Below are 18,796 nucleotides of genomic sequence, written 5' to 3' on the forward strand. Positions count from 1 at the left end.
GATTATGGAATAAAAATGGTGGCGGTACAGAATCAGTCAAAACAAAGACAGACAGCACAGAATGGGGGGGTGGGGGGAGTATATGGCGGCTGTAGATGAGGGTGAGGTTGTGGTGGTGCTGGCCTGGGGGGTTGTGGCGGCGTTGAATGTCGGGAGCTATTGCGGCGGCGCTGGATGTTGGGGTCGGTTGTGGCAGCGCTGAACGTCAGGGTGGTTATGGTGCCACTGAACGTTGGCAGTTGCGGCGACACTGGACGTCAGGGGCAGTTGCAGTGACTCTGGACCATGGGGAAGCTAGACTGAGTTGAGTGTTAATCGTGTTGGGTCATGTTTAATGAGCACATAACATTAATGTAAAAAATGTTAGGTTTTCAGAATTACAGATAAAGGGATAAGCACCCTTAATAATAAGATGTTGGAGGCCAGACATTACAATCAGAAATTTTGTATTCGTCTAACACAGTAGTTCCCAAACTTTTCCGAGCTGCTACCCCCTTGGCTCCCTAGCACCCCTTCTCTCTCTCCCACCCACCCCCCCCCCCCACTCCCACACATACACATACAACAAAAACCTCTTTCTTGGTATTAGGTCTACTGAAAATGTAAAACTGCTAATCCTAAACAATAAACAAGTGTATGTATTTCACAAATAAAACTTATTGTAAACCAATTTATTTAGCAATATGAAAGGGTAAACTTACACTCACTCTATTACCTACACTTTTTTTGTTTGCTGTTATTTTTTAAAAATCTTGCCAATCACAACAAAATCCAGCAGAAAAAAACATAAGTTAATATAATAGTAATGCAATTACTAGGAAAAGTACCTGACACAATAATACCAAGTACAAATGTGAAACTAAAAAAATCAAATACTTTAGAACTACTTAACATTAGAAGTTACAGTTAAATGTAAATATAGGTATACCTCGTATAACATGGTTTTGAACAGCACGGGTTTTGATATAACATGGTCAGTCCCCATCCTGAGCAGTCGGTCACTGTCCGAGTGGTCCTGTTCCGGGTAGTCTCCGTCCCATTGGTCCCATCCTGGGCAGTGACCGCCCTGGGTGGTCAGTCACATTCCTGGGCGGTCACCATCCAGAGTGGTCATCATCCTGAGTGGTCGCCACCCCAAGCGGTCCCGTCCCGGCCAGTCACCATCCCCAGTTATAACCGTCCCGAGCAATCCTGACCCAGTCAGTCACCATCCCCAGCTGAAGATAACTTGCAATCTTTACAAACTTACAGCCTTGGCCCTTGCCGATGTGAAAATGCAATGATCACCACTCCCCATGGTGTCTGATGTGGGGCGTGTCCTGTTCAGACCACATCACCGAGATACAAACAAGCGTTATCCATCCCCTTTTTTCCTCACTGCCCCCTTGTATCTTTCCTCTGCCCCCAGGGCACTCACTGCCCACTTTGGGAATGACTGATCTAACAGATGGTTTTTGCTACATTTCCTCTACCAATCTCAAAGTGCTGTTGGTATATTTCCTCTACCAATCTCAAAGTGCTGTTGATATATGATTTAAGAAATATATCAGCATGGAATAATCATTTAAAGTATAAATTATATCTATATATGTGATTTCATTATGATACATTTCTATAAAGTTTCATGTCGGAATCCTCTTAGGCTACTGGAATGAAATTGATTTCAATAATGCAGGAAATGTGCAACTTTCTTTTGATATATTTTTTTCTACTTCTGAAAGTTTTGCCCTTTTTCTTGCTTTTTTGAAAACCATGCTATTTTCCATTCAAACCATGGTCTGTTGTGGAATTTGTTAAATAAACAGTGTTATAATTAGGAATACTTTGCTTTCACATGAAATTGCACTCTCTAATTGAGTGTGCAAGCCTGTTGGAGTGAATTGAACTGGATTTACTTTGGACTTTCTCTCTCTCTCTCTCTCTCTGCCTCAAGCACCCTGGTTGGTTTTAGACAGAGAAAAGGCTTGGGATGAAGTTTTCCATTCATTCAAACTTTCAGGGAAATTAAGTTTTGATAGATCTTTGACATTTGTTGACATGTAATAACCTATCAAATTAGAAGAAAATAAAAATTATAAAGAATAAAATTAAGTCTATTACTTTTATGTTTTTTCACTATTTGTAAATTAATTTGTTTCAAAATACAACTGACTTTCCCAAATCCCCAAATTTCACATTCAAATAATATTAATTATAAGGAGAAACCTGGGAAGGTAGGGAATGTATTCTTTAGAGTAAAGGAGGCTGGGTGGAACCTTCTCAAGGTTTATAAAATCATAAGATGGACAGTCAGTCTTTCCCCCGCCAACGTAAAGGTGTCCAAATGATAAGGGTCAAAAGGGGGCACCTTTTTCTGCACAAGCTGTGAGAGGAAGCAGTAGAATTGGGTTATACAGTGAGGAAATCAGCTTTTTAACCAATTCATTTCTGCTGACTATGGTGCCTTCCTAAGCTAGTGTAATTTACTAACATTTGTCCAAAATCCTTCTAAATTTCTCCTCTCAATGGAGTTGTTCAAATATCTTATAAATGTTGTAATTGTCATATGACTGTAATTGACACATCTCTTGTGCAAAGAGTCCAGCACTAATAGAGATGAGGTTGATGATTTTTCTCCCCGAGCGAGGTCCTGCAGAAACTAAGACCAGCCTCTTGTTCGGTGTGGGAGGGCATTGTGAGTAATGAGTCTTTGACTTGAAATGCATCATCTGTGTCCACGACTGAACATGAATGGCTGGATGTCTAGTGTTCCAGGCAGAGTCGCTGGCGATAGCCAGTACAATTCTGCTCATTAGAATGGTCTTGCTCTGTTTACTGTTTTTAAAAAAAAAAACTGGATTGCTTCCAAATGGACAAGGGATTAATGTTGCTCGTGAGCTACCAGGAAAAGAAATTTCATGTCAATGTATTCAGCATTTGTTTCCTGATATTCACAAATTATTAACCTTGCAAGTTTACTGTGGAAGCTCAAGGAAATAAAAAGACACGCACTTAGACTTATTTCATAAATGGGACGTCCCAAAACTCCCAATAGCCAATGAATTGCAATCACTGTGGCTTTGCAGATAATGTAGTTGCCATGACAGCAAGCCCCAGAGATGATAATGTGATATGGACAGATGATCCATTTTACTGATGGTTTAAAAAATAATATTCTCCAGGGGATTAGTTTAATGTTGACATTGTTTTCATCAACTACTGAGGATTTGCTTAGTAAAACAGAGTGTGAATCATTTAAATCAAGTGGAGGGAAGAACACATCGTGCCTTGATGAAAATATACACTCAGAACTTTATTACATTAATAAATATATATATTTTCAAATATTTTTTTAAAATCTGTTAAGAGACCTTGAATATTTTTTGCTTGTTTTACCACATTTGAGGGCCTTTTTCGCTTCCCAGCATTTACATTTTAATGTTGCTCTTGGATGACAGTGAGTTTCATCCATTTATCCTGTGAAATTAAATGTTTCTAACAGCTTCCTTTTCTTTTCTTTGGCTTGGCTTCACGGACGAAGATTTATGGAGGGGTATCTCCACGTCAGCTGCAGCCTCGTTGGTGACTGACAAGTCCGATGCGGGACAGGCAGACACGGTTGCAGCGGATGCAAGGGAAAATTGGTTGGTTGGGGTTGGGTGTTGGGTTTTTCCTCCTTTGTCTTTTGTCAGTGAGGTGGGCTCTGCGGTCTTCTTCCAAGGAGGTTGCTGCCCGCCGAACTGTGAGGCGCCAAGATGCACGGTTGGAGGTGATATCAGCCCACTGACGGTGGTCAATGTGGCAGGCACCAAGAGATTTCTTTAAGCAGTCCTTGTATCTCTTCTTTAGTGCACCTCTGACTCGGTGGCCAGTGGAGAGCTCGCCATAGAACACGATCTTGGGAAGGCGATGGTCCTCCATTCTGGAGACGTGACCCACCCAGCGCAATTGGGTCTTCAGCAGCATGGATTCGATGCTTGCGGACTCTGCCAGCTCGAGTACTTCGATGTTGGTGATGAAGTCATTCCAATGAGTGTTGAGGATTGAGTGGAGACAGCGCTGATGGAAGCGTTCTAGGAGCCGTAGGTGATGCCAGTAGAGGACCCATGATTCTGAGCTGAACAGGAGCATGGGTATGACAACGGCTCTGTACACACTGATCTTTGTATGTTTCTTCAGTTGGTTGTTTTTCCAGACTCTTTTGTGTAGTCTTCCAAAGGTGCTATTTACCTTTGCGAGTCTGTTGTCTATGTCTTTGTCGATCCTTGCATCAGATGAAATGGTGCAGCCGAGGTAGGTAAATTTTGAGTGACTATTGCAGTTAATGATAACTGGAGGTTGCATAATTCAACAACAGATGAAAATTAAAAAAAAAACTCCCGAGGCTGGAAATATCAAATGAAAACAGGAAATGCTGGTAAAGTTTAACAGATCAGGCAGCAAATCTGGAAAAAGATGTGGTTAACATTTTGAGTTGAAGACCCTTCATCATTTCTGAGAAGGAGAAAAGTTAATGAAAGTGAGAGAAGGCAGTTGATGGTTTAAAGGAAAATTCTATGATAGGAAGATACAATATAGCATGAATAATCCTTCCAAGTGAAACCACATTTCACTTGTCTGCGGGGTTCATCTACTGCATCCGGTGATCCTATTGTGGTCTGCTCTACATCAGAAAGACTGGATGCAGACTGGGGGATTGCTTTGTTGAGCATCTCAGCTCTGTCCGCTGCAAAAGTGTGGATCTCTCAGTGGCCACCTATTTCAATTCTCCATCCCATTCCCTTGCTAACATGTCTGTCCATAGTCTCATGCACTGGCAGACTGAGACCACCCACAAATTGGAGGAGTAACACCTCATCTTCCAAATGGGAACCCTCCAACCGGATGGCAATAATATTGCCCTCTCTGGCTTTTTTTTAACTCTCCCCCCCCCCCCCCCCCCCCATTGCCTTTCCCTATCTCTGTCTCTCTATTCTGTTTCCTTTTGCACAGACAATAAATTCTTACCTTGTCCTTTATCATATCTAATTAACACCTTTTATTGGTCTGAATTCCTCCCCCATTGTTTGAATTCTGAGACTTTCTGAGATTTCTTGCTTCTGGCTTATTCTGCTTATTCCTTGAGGAAGGATTGAGGCCAGAAACGTCAGCAATATATCTTTGTCTCCTATTGATGCTGAAAAGACTGATTGAATTCCTCCAGTATTTTGGTGAGTTTTTAATTCTTTTTCCTTTTCTTCTTTGGCTTGGCTTCGCGGACAAAGATTTATGGAGGGGGTAAAAAGTCCACGTCAGCTGCAGGCTCGTTTGTGGCTGACCAGTCCGATGCGGGACAGGCAGACACGATTGCAGCGGTTGCAAGGGAAAATTGGTTGGTTGGGGTTGGGTGTTGGGTTTTTCCTCCTTTGCCTTTTGTCAGTGAGGTGGGCTCTGCGGTCTTCTTCAAAGGAGGCTGCTGCCCGCCAAACTGTGAGGCGCCAAGATGCACGGTTTGAGGCGTTATCAGCCCACTGGCGGTGGTCAATGTGGCAGGCACCAAGAGATTTCTTTAGGCAGTCCTTGTACCTTTTCTTTGGTGCACCTCTGTCACGGTGGCCAGTGGAGAGCTCGCCATATAATACGATCTTGGGAAGGCGATGGTCCTCCATTCTGGAGACGTGACCCATCCAGCGCAGCTGGATCTTCAGCAGCGTGGACTCGATGCTGTCGACCTCTGCCATCTCGAGTACCTCGACGTTAGGGGTGTGAGCGCTCCAATGGATGTTGAAGATGGAGCGGAGACAACGCTGGTGGAAGCGTTCTAGGAGCCGTAGGTGGTGCCGGTAGAGGACCCATGATTCGGAGCTGAACAGGAGTGTGGGTATGACAACGGCTCTGTATACGCTTATCTTTGTGAGGTTTTTCAGTTGGTTGTTTTTCCAGACTCTTTTGTGTAGTCTTCCAAAGGCGCTATTTGCCTTGGCGAGTCTGTTGTCTATCTCATTGTCGATCCTTGCATCTGATGAAATGGTGCAGCCGAGATAGGTAAACTGGTTGACCGTTTTGAGTTTTGTGTGCCCGATGGAGATGTGGGGGGGCTGGTAGTCATGGTGGGGAGCTGGCTGATGGAGGACCTCAGTTTTCTTCAGGCTGACTTCCAGGCCAAACATTTTGGCAGTTTCCGCAAAGCAGGACGTCAGGCGCTGAAGAGCTGGCTCTGAATGGGCAACTAAATGTACAAAAACAAAGGCGAGAAATCAGACTGCTCAAACTACAGGGGAATCACGTTGCTCTCCATTGCAGGCAAAATCTTCGCTAGGATTCTACTAAATAGAATAATACCTAGTGTCGCTGAGAATATTCTCCCAGAATCACAGTGCGGCTTTCGCGCAAACAGAGGAACCACTGACATGATCTTTGCCCTCAGACAGCTCCAAGAAAAGTGCAGAGAACAAAACAAAGGACTCTACATCACCTTTGTTGACTTCACCAAAGCCTTCGACACCGTGAGCAGGAAAGGGCTTTGGCAAATACTAGAGCGCATCGGATGTCCCCCAAAGTTCCTCAACATGATTATCCAACTGCACGAAAACCAACAAGGTCGGGTCAGATACAGCAATGAGCTCTCTGAACCCTTCTCCATTAACAATGGCGTGAAGCAAGGCTGTGTTCTCGCACCAACCCTCTTTTCAATCTTCTTCAGCATGATGCTGAACCAAGCCATGAAAGACCCCAACAATGAAGACGCTGTTTACATCCGGTACCGCACGGATGGCAGTCTCTTCAATCTGAGGCGCCTGCAAGCTCACACCAAGACACAAGAGAAACTTGTCCGTGAACTGAGTTTTTAATACAATCACAGTATCTGCAGACTTTTGTGTGTCAAACAATTGCAATGTCTAACAGGCACTGATTTGAGCATTTACTTGAATAGTAAAGACGGAGGGAGATGCAAGTCTAATATGAGCGAGTATGGTCAGAATGGATGAGGTGGGCCAAATGGAAGCATGTTTGTGCTGTATGATTCTATGATGTCCATTTGGAATTGTTCCAATCTTTGAAGTCTGATGACCAGCTAGTGAAAGATGAGACCTGCCAAGTGGAGCTGACTTCAATGCGAGTGATGTTGATCTGGGAGAAAATATTGATGTCAGTTATTCCTGTGGAATTGGCATTGGTTGCATCATCTAATCCCTTGAGGGCTATTTGCAATCCAAATTTCAAGCATAGAGGAAGGCAGGGATTACCACTAAACAATACATTTTGTACCAGGCCTGCAGTGTTGATCTGTGGCATACTTTTTCTCAACTGATCAACAGCTTTGCTGAGGTATTGGAAGTGATGGCGAATTTCACCAGCTGCTTCCTTTGCTAAGCCGTGGCTCCCAAGATGTGGGAGTTGATGTTCATTTTCCAAAGTTTTCTGCAAAACAGTGCAGTGCAATGGGCAGGTTGATGCATAACAAAGATGTGGAGATGCCGTGTACAAGGCTCACCTCCATGAAAAAGTAGACAGTGGCTTGTTTTTGGTGTCCGAGCACATAAAATCCAAACGTCATCTGCATATTGCAGTTTGACTAGTGATATTTATGTAGCCTTAGTTGTGAAGTGTTGGTGCTGGAGATGGCATAGTTTTCCCTAAGTCCTGAAGGTTGCTTCCACTCCTGCAACTTGTTTGGGGATAAGGAGCAATGTTGTGATGAGAAAAATTTTAAAAAAGTGTGAGGGCAATGACACAGATAGATTGATACAGATTTTTTGCTGAAATTGGCTCTGCCTTTGTACCATTGATCACTTTTTGCATGTCATTGTGAAACAAACATTAGTGGAAATTAATTTGCATAGAAGGCCATATTAGAGTGTGTCCATTGACCCTCCTATTGGATGAAGTCAAACGTTTTAATGAAGATGAAGACCAAGTAAAGTAGAGCAAATGTTGTTGGCCATTCACATTGATTAGTGCTGCTTCCTGCATTCACCTTTGAATTGTTGTGCAGTAAAAACCATGTCCACTGCATCACTGGAATGACTTTTAGGAGCAATGCTTCGGGCACTTGGAGGTGGAGGTTGTGAAGGACTGTAACTCTCCCTGTAAGAGAGGGGAAGGAGACTCTTCTGTGGTTACCACAATTTGACTTGTTTCCTTCCTTTAAGATCATCACAATCCTTGGAAATCCCTGGTATATACTCCTCATTCCAAATGTGGACAATGAAATCCTGGATTTGTGACTGAAGCATGACACTGCTGAGGTTCAGATTTGCTCCTGAGGCCTTGATATTTTGTAGTGGAGATGTGGCCTTGTTGATCAGAAGCATCAGCAAGGCTGGACTGAATAGGCTGCTGTAGGATGACAACAGTTGGACTTTTGTCAAGGACAGATTTGCAGTTGGGGTTCATCACCTTGTTTCTTCTAGTAGGTGTTGACTAGTTATGATCCTGATGAGTTGACCCTTTTCTTGCATGTGAATGGGGTTGGGCCTTGGGTGTTTGAGCTGGAGATGAATTTTGTACTTCCAAGGAACCCACACATACCATGGTAAATGAAAGGGAATAGAAAGGGATGAACATGTTGTTGGTATTATAATATAGACCGTCTGACGGTCAGTGAGAATTGGAGGAGCAAATTTTAGAGAGAAAGAGATAGCAGCTGAAGAAACCCAAGGTTGTGATGGAAAGGGATTGTAACTTTTCAGACTTTTGTTGGGACTCCCACATAGTTATAGATTAGAATTTGTCAAATGTGTTTGGGAAAGTTTCCTTAATCTCAACTGGACAGTGTATAATATTGGATCTCCTATTGGGGAGCAAGACAGGGATCATTATGCCATTAGCTTCAAGAGAATCATAGAAAGTGATAGGTCTTATCCTCTGGTTGGGATGCCACTGATGCTGGCTGACCTGCTGAGTCCTTCCAGCAGCTTGTTTTTGCTCCAGTTTCGAGCATCCGCTGTCTCTGACTCCTTTGAGTAAAGGAAAGCCTGTTGCCAGGCCCACCTTCATGTTGCAGGAGTGTGGCAGTGAGGTAATTCCCAGTGAATGGGGAGATGGTGGAGTAAACTGTAAATAGGCAGGCGACGGATGGGCTTGTGTTTTATCTTGGATGTTTTTTTTCAAAGATATTTCATTCAATGGCACATTTAAGTATTGTGTTGCATAATGGAATTTCTAGGCTTGGATCACCTGCCCACTGTCAGACCAAGTCTAAATTTAATACACTGGTGTAAAAACTTCAGGCCCTTCTTCTTAAAACTGAAGAATTGCCACTGTTTTAAACTGTTTATGTTTCTGATAAAGATGTCCTGGGAAATGGTGCCATCTTCTGGGGAAAATGAAGAGAGGCAATGTGAGCAGAACAGCACACTTTAAAAGGGGTTCTGTGAGACGAGACCAGGGAACGTCAGACAATTTTGTGAGACTGAATGCCTACCCTGTGATGAAAACGGAACCTTTTTGGATATTTTTCGCTTTTGGATCTTGTCAGGAGTTCCAGCATTTCTCTTCTGTTCATAATTGCCTTTGAAAAGGTTGTAATGAGTTATCTGAAGTGTGTAGGTGAGTGGAGGAATCTCCGAGGAGTTGGCGGAGATTGTGGAGAGAATAACAACAGGGATTAGTGTAAGTGGGTGGTTGATGGTCAGCAGGGGCGCCTGTTTCCGCGCTGTATCTCTCTGACTCCATGACTAGGAAAATTGACAATGGAAGCAGTCTTTCAGTTACTTATTAATGGGATTTAATTATCATTCCATTGGCAGTCATGGTGCCAAGAGGATAAAGTAACATAGATCATTATTGCTCACTATTACACTTGTAAAAGTTGGAGACAATAGATAATAGGTTGACATGATGGTTGAACCTTTCATCTGGTGTCTGCTTACTTGTGCATCACCTTGTAATTGTATTGGTGGAAAATCCTCTTGATCAATGAATTGAGGCAACAGGCTCAACAAACCATCGGTAATGTAAGTGAAGGAGGGATTGATAATTTGTTGATGTCCTTGGATGCACCTCCAATCCCCCTTATCATCAGCTTGTTCATACCTGAAGTAACATGACAAGCTGCAGTGACTGAGACCTGACAATATTCCCCAATCTTTGCAAAGAACTCGCAAATCTACTTGAGTATAAATATAAAGTGTAAGTAACAATGAGGTCAAACTAATGATGAACTTGTGAATTGTGTGTACACAAATCTGAATCACGATACAATATTGTACAATAATTTTACAAACAAAGGTATTTTAAAAAAACATTCCTGTGATTGCTGTTTTTAAGGGACGTGCCAACTTAACCGAGCAGAAGTTGCAGTTTGCTCACCCACATTCCGAAGTGAGAAACTTGGCTGATGTGGTTCAGGATGTCAAGCCTACTGCAATTATAGGTATACTATATCAATTCTCATGTTTTGTTTACTTCAATATCACCATTTCAACCTTCTTCAATAATTCCCTCGTACTGACTGCATCTTCAAACCCATTTAATATGGGTTCTTGGTAAGCCTTTGAAATTTCAGGCCATGCTCAAACCATGGCAAAGAAAGCCCACTCATTTTCTATCTGATAGATTTGTGTTTCACCTTCCTCCTTCAATTGGAGTGTTACACAGCTGCCCCTTTTTGGATTTTGATTGTTGACCATACTAAATGCACTGGCCTTTCCATTCACCACAGTCAAATTGCAACAAACTGGCATCAGAAATTTAAGGCAGATGCAGTGATATGTCATAGGGATTTCCTTAGCTACAATTGGAAATAAAGATTGAATGCTGCTTTACGTTTACCTTTACATGCATTCACTTGCGGTGAATCTGGAATTATCTCTGTCTGTGAACATGACTTTTATCCTCATTTTAAACATTAGTACAGATGATATTAAGCAAGAGCACAGTGATTGAGAAATCAAATATCAATGGGGCAAGTTGTCTAGCTTTTTCTTGGATTTAAAGTGGAAGGGGAAAGACTTGAAGGGTTTGCTGATCTTTGAAAAGGTTTCTGAATCAACACTGAAACACTGAGATAGATTAAAGGGTCAGGATTCAATGGAACTGAATTATTTCCTTTTGTTGATATGCTGGACCACTTGGAACCTTGAAAACATGTTTATTCTAGTCTGTGTTTAGTTATAGATGACCATTTCTTAGATTTTTGTAAAATCAGTTCACTCCTTGCCACGCAGGTGCTTTGATGAAATGAAGGGAAAAGAAAGATATGAAAAAATGATATGAGATTAGATGAAGAGGCTTATCATACTTGTTGATGATCATTTGTACTGAGCAGCCTGTTGAAGTGTCATGTGGTCATTGTTGTTGATCATTGTTAAACACCCATAAGTCCTGCTCCTTGTTGAATAATGCTCCAATCAAAAAGGCTTCCAATTGCCACATATCGCAATTTTATAAGACTTGATAGTGTTATCATGGTTCATACAGTTTATCAAAGAGCTCTTAATTAAACTGAGATATTTTTTTGAAATTTGTAGCAGGTTTTAAACATTTGCCATGTTGATTATATAGTGATGCCACATGACTGAATATTAACAAGCAATAGAAAATTCTTTGTTTAATTATTAACTTATTTGGTAATACTATTCTTTGGTGCATGGGGGTTAAATCAAAGTGATTCATGAGGATATTGCTGGAACTAGAGGAATTGATGGGCTGTGGCTGAAGGGTGGGAGAATCTAAAACTGGAGGGAGTAGGTTTAAAGTGAAGGGCAAAGACCTGAAGTGGATTGGTGGTGACGGATGTATAGAATGAGGTGTCAGAGACAGATATGATCACAACATTGAAAAAATAAATTTTACCAGGTACATGTCCAAGAATGGTTGAGAGGGACGTGGGTGTAGCACAGGAAAATGGGCTCAGTTTAGATAGACATCTTGGTCACCACGAATGATTTGGGCCAAAGAGCCTGCTTCCATGCTGTATAAACCTATCAATCCATAATAAATGAATGAAGTGACCGCTTTTCACAATTGATTTAGAAACCTTGATCTGGTCTCCAGAAACTTAAGCAATGGGGAAATTTGCAGGTAAGCATTTGATATCTAATCAAAGCCAATGTTACTGTAAATCCCAACTCCAAATTCCAATATCTAGCAAAACCAGCTTCTCTGGTAAATTTGATTTCCATATTTGGTATATGTGTGAGATCAATAGGGCAAGAAATTTAAAAAAAACCCCAAAATGAAACAGTGGGATGCAATCAAGTTTGAAAACAAAATGCTGTAATAGAGAAGATGAAATAGATCATGGATAACACACTTCTTACTACTAGAGAAATGTAAAAGAAGTTGTGTAAATGTAAAAGAAATGTAAAAGGGTGTGTGTGAGATTTTTAAAAATCAGTTTTCAATGGAGCTAGAAGATGTATTCCAGTGGTGAAAGAAGAAATGATAAAGGAATCTAAAGCATGAAGTCATAATCCTATATTTGGAGCTGGGTCATTAAATAATAAAATAAGCATGCACTGTTTACTTCAAAGAACAGTACAAGGTTAAAGCTCGCTTCTCCATCGGCTGGGTCAGATCAAATTTTGGATGCTCGGATTGGTTTTTTTAATTAAATACTTTAAGATTATTTGTTAGTTAAGTGTCCAGAACAAAGATGGCAAAATTTAATTGAGATCGTTTAGCCTTGATCTGATTTAATAATATATTGGATCAGATAATCTAATGGTATAACAATTCAGGTCTACCTCATCTTTTAGCAATCTTCATTTTGTATTCCTTTATAAACACACCTTGCAGTACTGTTTTGAATGTTTTCCTACCTTACAACTTGGTTTGTCAAAATTAATAATGTTTTCAAATTGAGGATTGGAAATGTTGCAATTGCTTCCAATGGTAATCATGTTGAACAAACAGCTCAGGAACACGCCCTTCAATATCTGTGCTGAACATGGTACCAAATTAAACTAAAACTCAATGGCAATTGTTAGGTCTGCTTTGTTCATGAATGAGTGAGACAAATACCAGACTGAGTCGAAATCAGGGTTCTTTGTTCTTTATTACCGGATTGTAACACTTGCGACTAACAATGTTAGTCGGAGAATGCATTCTGCCGTTATCAGCAAAATGGTGATTTTTTATACCCTTGGATACATGCTTAGAACATCATCATATCATTACTTGTCCAATGACTAAAACTGTTGCTATCCTTTCCCTGCTAGCTTCCTGCCTCTCAATCCATCAATGTCTCTCTTATCTTGTAAGTACAAGGATGCATTCACATCTTGTTACAGCCCTGTACAGGGTAACTCCTTACACATTCCCATCTCATGATGTTTTACCTTACACAGTATATGATGAATATGAAGGGAATAGAGAGATGTGTCTATGTAGAAGCCTCTAAAAATGCTTTTATCATATCTACTCCCATAACCACACCTGTCAGCCCATTTCAGGCACCTACTGCTGTCTCCTTTAAATTAGTTTCCCCTCCCTTAATTGCTTATCCTAACCTCTAGCATATGCAACTGTGGGATTAGGTGGGGGGGAGATTCTGTCTGTCTATCCTATATTTTCCTCTCCTAATTTTAAAACATTTATCAGGTCTCCCCTCAGCCTCCCAATTCTCCAAAGAAAATAACCCAACTTTCTCTCACCTCACAGCTCATACCCTTTAATCCGTGCAGCATTCTGGGAAATTGGTTTGTTACCCTTTCCAAAACTTGCACCACCTTTAAGAGGATGACCAGAATTGCACCCAATATTCCAAGTGAGGCCTAACCAAAGTTTTGTATGGCTGCTACATGCCTTCATTACTCTTATACTCAGTGTCCCAGCCAAGGAAAGCAAGCATCCCATATATCTTCTATCAACTTCCATGACCACTTTCAGGGAGCTTTGAATTACTATTGTTTTCTTTTAATGAAACAAAAAAATATATATATCAAGTTGAGGTGAACAATTTATTGCAGTTTTGCTGATTATCTGATTGGTGATCTGCCAGCAAAAGCTGACCCGCTTAAACAATTCAGGAAGCTCACTTTAGACACACTTAACTGTGTATGTGGTGAGATTTAGATTTGTCTTAACATTTTTATCGTCAACATTGCTAGAATTCATGTTTAGACCCAGGAATTTGTGTTGCAAGCTTGTGTTGACTGATAACTGCATGTGATGAATGAAGACCTTAAATCTTTGGTAGTGGTCATAGAGAAGCAGTTGCCATCTTTTTTGAAGGGTTGCAAAGTGGAAATTTGGTTCTGTAGAATTGTTTTTGTTCGTGCCATCAATGTGGGGAATGGACGAGAGTGAGTGAAGTAAGACTGGTCCATCTAAATTCTAATTAGGGTTCTGCTGTGGTAGAAGTGGATCAGAGAAAGGAGGGTTGGATCTAACAGAATGTAACTTCCACCATTTTGGCTCTTCTATTCACTGTGACCTGAGCAATGGTCACTCCATTGATGGTGAACACCATCTCCATGGCAAAAGTTATCCATTCCCTGTGATTAATCCCTGCTGCCTTGACAGCAAGTCCGTCCATTCTCTCTGGTTATTGTGTCTATCTGGAGTTAGTAAGTTGGAGCAGGTGTTTTCTGAAGTGCAGATTTGGGATTTGCAGCAGTGCCTGGTGTATGAAGTAGTAGTGAACTTAGTGCATTTTTGAGGTGTGATAATTGATAGACATTGGTCAGTGTGTGTTGATCTGGTGCTGTGGTGCTTTTCATTGAGCACCTGTTTCTTCGACATAAGAAAAAGTTTCATTATCCATTGCAGGCAAAATTCCCTACCACACTTACTGAGTACAGATTTGTTTGATTTGGTGTAAGTCCCTAATAATACTGGGAACTCCTACTGAGACTTGCATTCACTCAGCACTCAGTTTATGGAGGGATCACCTACTGAGTCAGTGTGGATGGTTCAGAAATAGAAAGGGAGCAATCACTGTATTGGAAGTATTCTAGAGGCCTCCCCCAATAGCTTCCAGTCCACCGAGGGGCAGATAAATTGACAGATTTTGGAATGGTGCAAAAATATCAAGGTTGTTGTAATGAGAGACTTCAACTTCCCCAATATTGACTGGCACCTCCTTAGGGCAAAAGGTTCAAATGGGGCAGAATTTGTAAGGTATATCTAAGAAGGATTCCTAATTTAGTATGTAATCAAGCTGACTAGAGGAGAAGCCATACTGAATCTAGTGCTGTGTTATGAATCTGGTCAGGTGACAGACCTCTCAGTGGGGGACCAATTTAATGACAGTTACCATAACTCCCTGACATTTAATATAGCTATGGACAAGGATAGGAGTAGACAAAATAGGAATGTTTTCAATTAGGGTAAAGGTGTTGTGAGAATGGAAAAAAAAACTTGGTGGCTGCATTCCAAACTTTATTCAACTTGATTGTATGGTTATAGTTTGAAAATGGCAGCAGTTAGAATTTAAAAGAAAGGCGCAAGACAGCAACTAGAAGCTGATTGGAGCAAGAGGTCAGATGACCTGAGGAGCAGCGGCAACCAGGATCAACTAAATATGAAATGCAAGCTCATTAAAAAGAATAACTTTGTAATATTACAATGGGATTAGGCAGGAATTGGGGAGAGTAAATTAGGAACAGATGTTCTCAATGAAAAGCACGGAAATTATGTGGAGGATGTTCAGTGACCATTTGCACAGGGCTCTGGAGTGACTTGTCATAGTGGGAAAGGGAAAAAAAATGGTCGGGATAAGGAACTATAATTAACAAGAGGTGAGACAGTGTGTCATGAGCATACTTTATGTAAGATGTATGAAGCCAAAGTTAGGACGGGCTCATGAGAATTATATGATAGCCATGAAGGAACTTAGGAAAGAAAATATGATAGCAGGAAGACATGAGGAGGTCTTTGCAAATGGGATAAAGGAAAACCCCAAGGCATTATAGTAGGGCTGCTTAGGGTTAAAGTGGGGTAATGTGTCCCTGGAGGCAAAGGAGATAGGGAGTTCCTGATTAAATATTTTGCTTCAGTGTTCACAAAGGAGACAGGCCTTGGTGAATGTGAGGTTGGTGTAGAACAGGCTCATGTGCTGGAGAATGATGAGGAAGTGCTGGATCTCAAAAATATCCGGATAGACAAGTCCCCAGAAATTAAGTTTGTTTATCATCATCAGATTATACAAGTACAGCCCAATATAACAGTGTTCTCTGGTCCTTGGTGTAAAAACATGCAAACACACATCCAGACATATCACACATAAAAACAACAAACAATACACATGCAGTACAAATGTAGATATAAAAATAAATAAATATTGTTTAATAAATAGTTGAGTCTTGGGGGGTCAGTGTGAGCAGATATGTCCCAGGTTACTACAAAAAACAAGGGAAAAGATTGCTGGGCTATCAGCAATGACCTTTGCATCCTCTCTATCACAGGAGAGGTTCAGGAGGGTTGTAGAATGGCAAATAATGCCCCCTTATTTAAGAAAGACAAGAGGGAGAATTCTTGAAAGTGAGTCTTACATCAGATGTTTGCAAACTGTTGGAGGGTCTTCTTATGGAGAGGATTTATGAGCATATGGAGAACCAAAGTCTGATCGGAATAGTCAGCATGGCTTTGTGAGGGAAGGTCATGCCTTCCAAGCTTAATTGAGTTTTTCGAGGAGATGACAAATAATTGGTAGGGTGTTTGATGTCATGTACATGTTGATTTTAGTAAGGTGTTTGACAAGGTTCCACATGGTAGCCTCATTCAGAATTTCATGAGGCAAGGGATCATGGGACCTTGGTTGCATGGATTCAGAACTGTCTTGACTTCAGAATGCAGAGGATGGTACTAGATGAAACATATTCTGCCTGGAGGTCAGTGATGAGTAGCTTTCTGCACGGATCTGTTCGGTGACCTCTACTCTTTGTGATTTTCTTTTTTAATCAATGACTTGGATAAAGAAGTGGAAGGAGAAGTCAGCCAGTTTGCATTTGACACAAAAATTGGAGGTGTTGTGGACAGTGTAGAAATGTCAACAAGATAAGGACAGGATGCAGAGTTCATGAGAGAAGTGGTTCAATCCAGATAAGTGTGATGTGAGTTAAACAGGAAAGTTAGCAGATGCTGTGATCGTAGTGCAATGCACAAACATACTAGAGAAACTCATCAGGTCATTTGAACCAAAGGTCTACAACCAATGTTTCAGACCTGAGCCCTTTGTCAAGGTATCAGCAGAAAGCAGACAGGCACTTAAATTAAAAAAAAGGAAGGTGAAGGAGGGGCAGAGGGAGGAGATAGGCCAACGGGAAAGTATATATGGATGGGAGTGAGAAGATAAAATTTAGTTTATGGGGAGAGGTTAGGTCTGATTAGAGAAGGAATGGGGCGGCGAGTCAGAGGGAGAGGAGCACACGGAGTAATAGGCAGGGGAGGGAGGAAAAAGGAAGGAGAAAGGCAGGGAGAGGTGGTGAGAGAGAGGGGAGAGGAGAGGGGGAAGGCAGATCTAATGGAAACTGGAGAATTCGATTTCAATTGCGTACAGTTGGAGAGTGCCCATATGTAAAATTAGGTGGTGTTGCACCAATTTGTGGGAGCTCTCAGTTTGGCAGTGCATGAGAACATGGATAGACATGTCAGTAAGGGGATGGGGTGTGGAATTGAAATGGCTGGCCACTGCGAAATCCCTGCTATTGCAGGGCACAGAACAAAGGTGCTTAACCAAATTATCTCCTAGTTTGCATCAAATCTTTCTGATGTAAAGGAAGCCACAACGGGAACACTGGATACAGTTGACGACCCCTGCAGATTCACAAGATACTGTAAGAGCTACCTTACTTAGAAGGATTGCTGGGCAGCCAGAATGTTGATGAGGGAGGAGGTGTGGTGCCAATGTAGTATTTCCTGTGGTCACAGGGGTAAGTACCAAGAGGGTGATTAGTGGGAAGGGATGAGTGGATGAGGGTGTCACAGATGTAAGAACAGAAGTAGGCCACTTGGCCCATCATGTCTGCTCTGCCATTTAATCATGAGCTGATCCTTATCACTCAGCCCCACACCCCGACCTTCTCCTATAACCCTTGATGCCCTGACTAATCAAATACCTGTCAATTTTAGTCTTAAATACACACAATGACATCGCTTCCACTGCCACCTATGGCAACAAGTTCCACAGATTCAGGACCCTCTGGCTAAAGAAGTTCCTCCGTATTTCTGTTTTAAATTGACGTCCTTTTATCCTGAAATTGTCACCCCTTATCCTAAGCTCCCTTACCATGATTCCAACCATTAATATCCACGCCACACATATTTTATGGGGTGGGAGAAAACCAGAGCACTTGGGGAAAACCCATGTAGGCGCGATTGCCATGATTTATAATAATACATTATCATTACATTTTACTTTGGTGTGTAGCTCAGCCAAGATGAATGTAAATTCTGTACACTGATTTTTTTTGTTGTTGTTGTTGCTTCTTTCTTCCAGGAGCTTCTGCAATTGGGGGTGCATTTACTGAGCAAATCATCAAGGACATGGCAAGCTTCAATAAGCATCCGATTATATTTGCTTTGAGCAATCCAACCAGCAAAGCAGAGTGCACTGCCGAACAATGTTACCGACTGACTGAGGTACTGTATCTTGCTTATCAAGGCAGCCAAGCTTTCAGAGGTAATTAAAGGTTCTCCAGCCTAAAATTACAGCATCAACAACAATATCTTGGGTAATTGCTAACTATAAAATCATAGCATTTTTAAAATTAACCTTGTTTGAGTGCAACAAATGAGCTCGTAATCATGGTTGGACTCAAAATGCAATTATCAGGAGTGCAGCAAAATACAGGGTAAATGATTAAAAAGCAATGCCCAAAAATTATTCTTTTATAATGCCTCACCATTGTGACAGCAGAATAGAATTCATTCATAGAACATATTATTT

The 18,796-nt window shown here is 41.4% G+C and overlaps 1 protein-coding gene across 2 annotated transcripts in view; it reads left to right on the forward strand.

Annotated features, from left to right (window-relative positions):
- Positions 1-18,796, forward strand: part of me1 (malic enzyme 1, NADP(+)-dependent, cytosolic) — a 536,434-nt gene that overhangs the window by 435,796 nt on the left and 81,842 nt on the right. For both annotated transcript variants that reach the window (XM_069887178.1, XM_069887179.1), the window contains 2 exons: positions 10,231-10,336; positions 18,347-18,489. In XM_069887178.1, the coding sequence (XP_069743279.1) occupies positions 10,231-10,336; positions 18,347-18,489 (249 nt within the window). The remainder of the gene's footprint in view (positions 1-10,230; positions 10,337-18,346; positions 18,490-18,796) is intronic.

This window comes from Narcine bancroftii, chromosome 6 (assembly GCF_036971445.1).
Source record: "Narcine bancroftii isolate sNarBan1 chromosome 6, sNarBan1.hap1, whole genome shotgun sequence".
Classification (NCBI taxonomy): Eukaryota; Metazoa; Chordata; class Chondrichthyes; order Torpediniformes; family Narcinidae; genus Narcine; species Narcine bancroftii.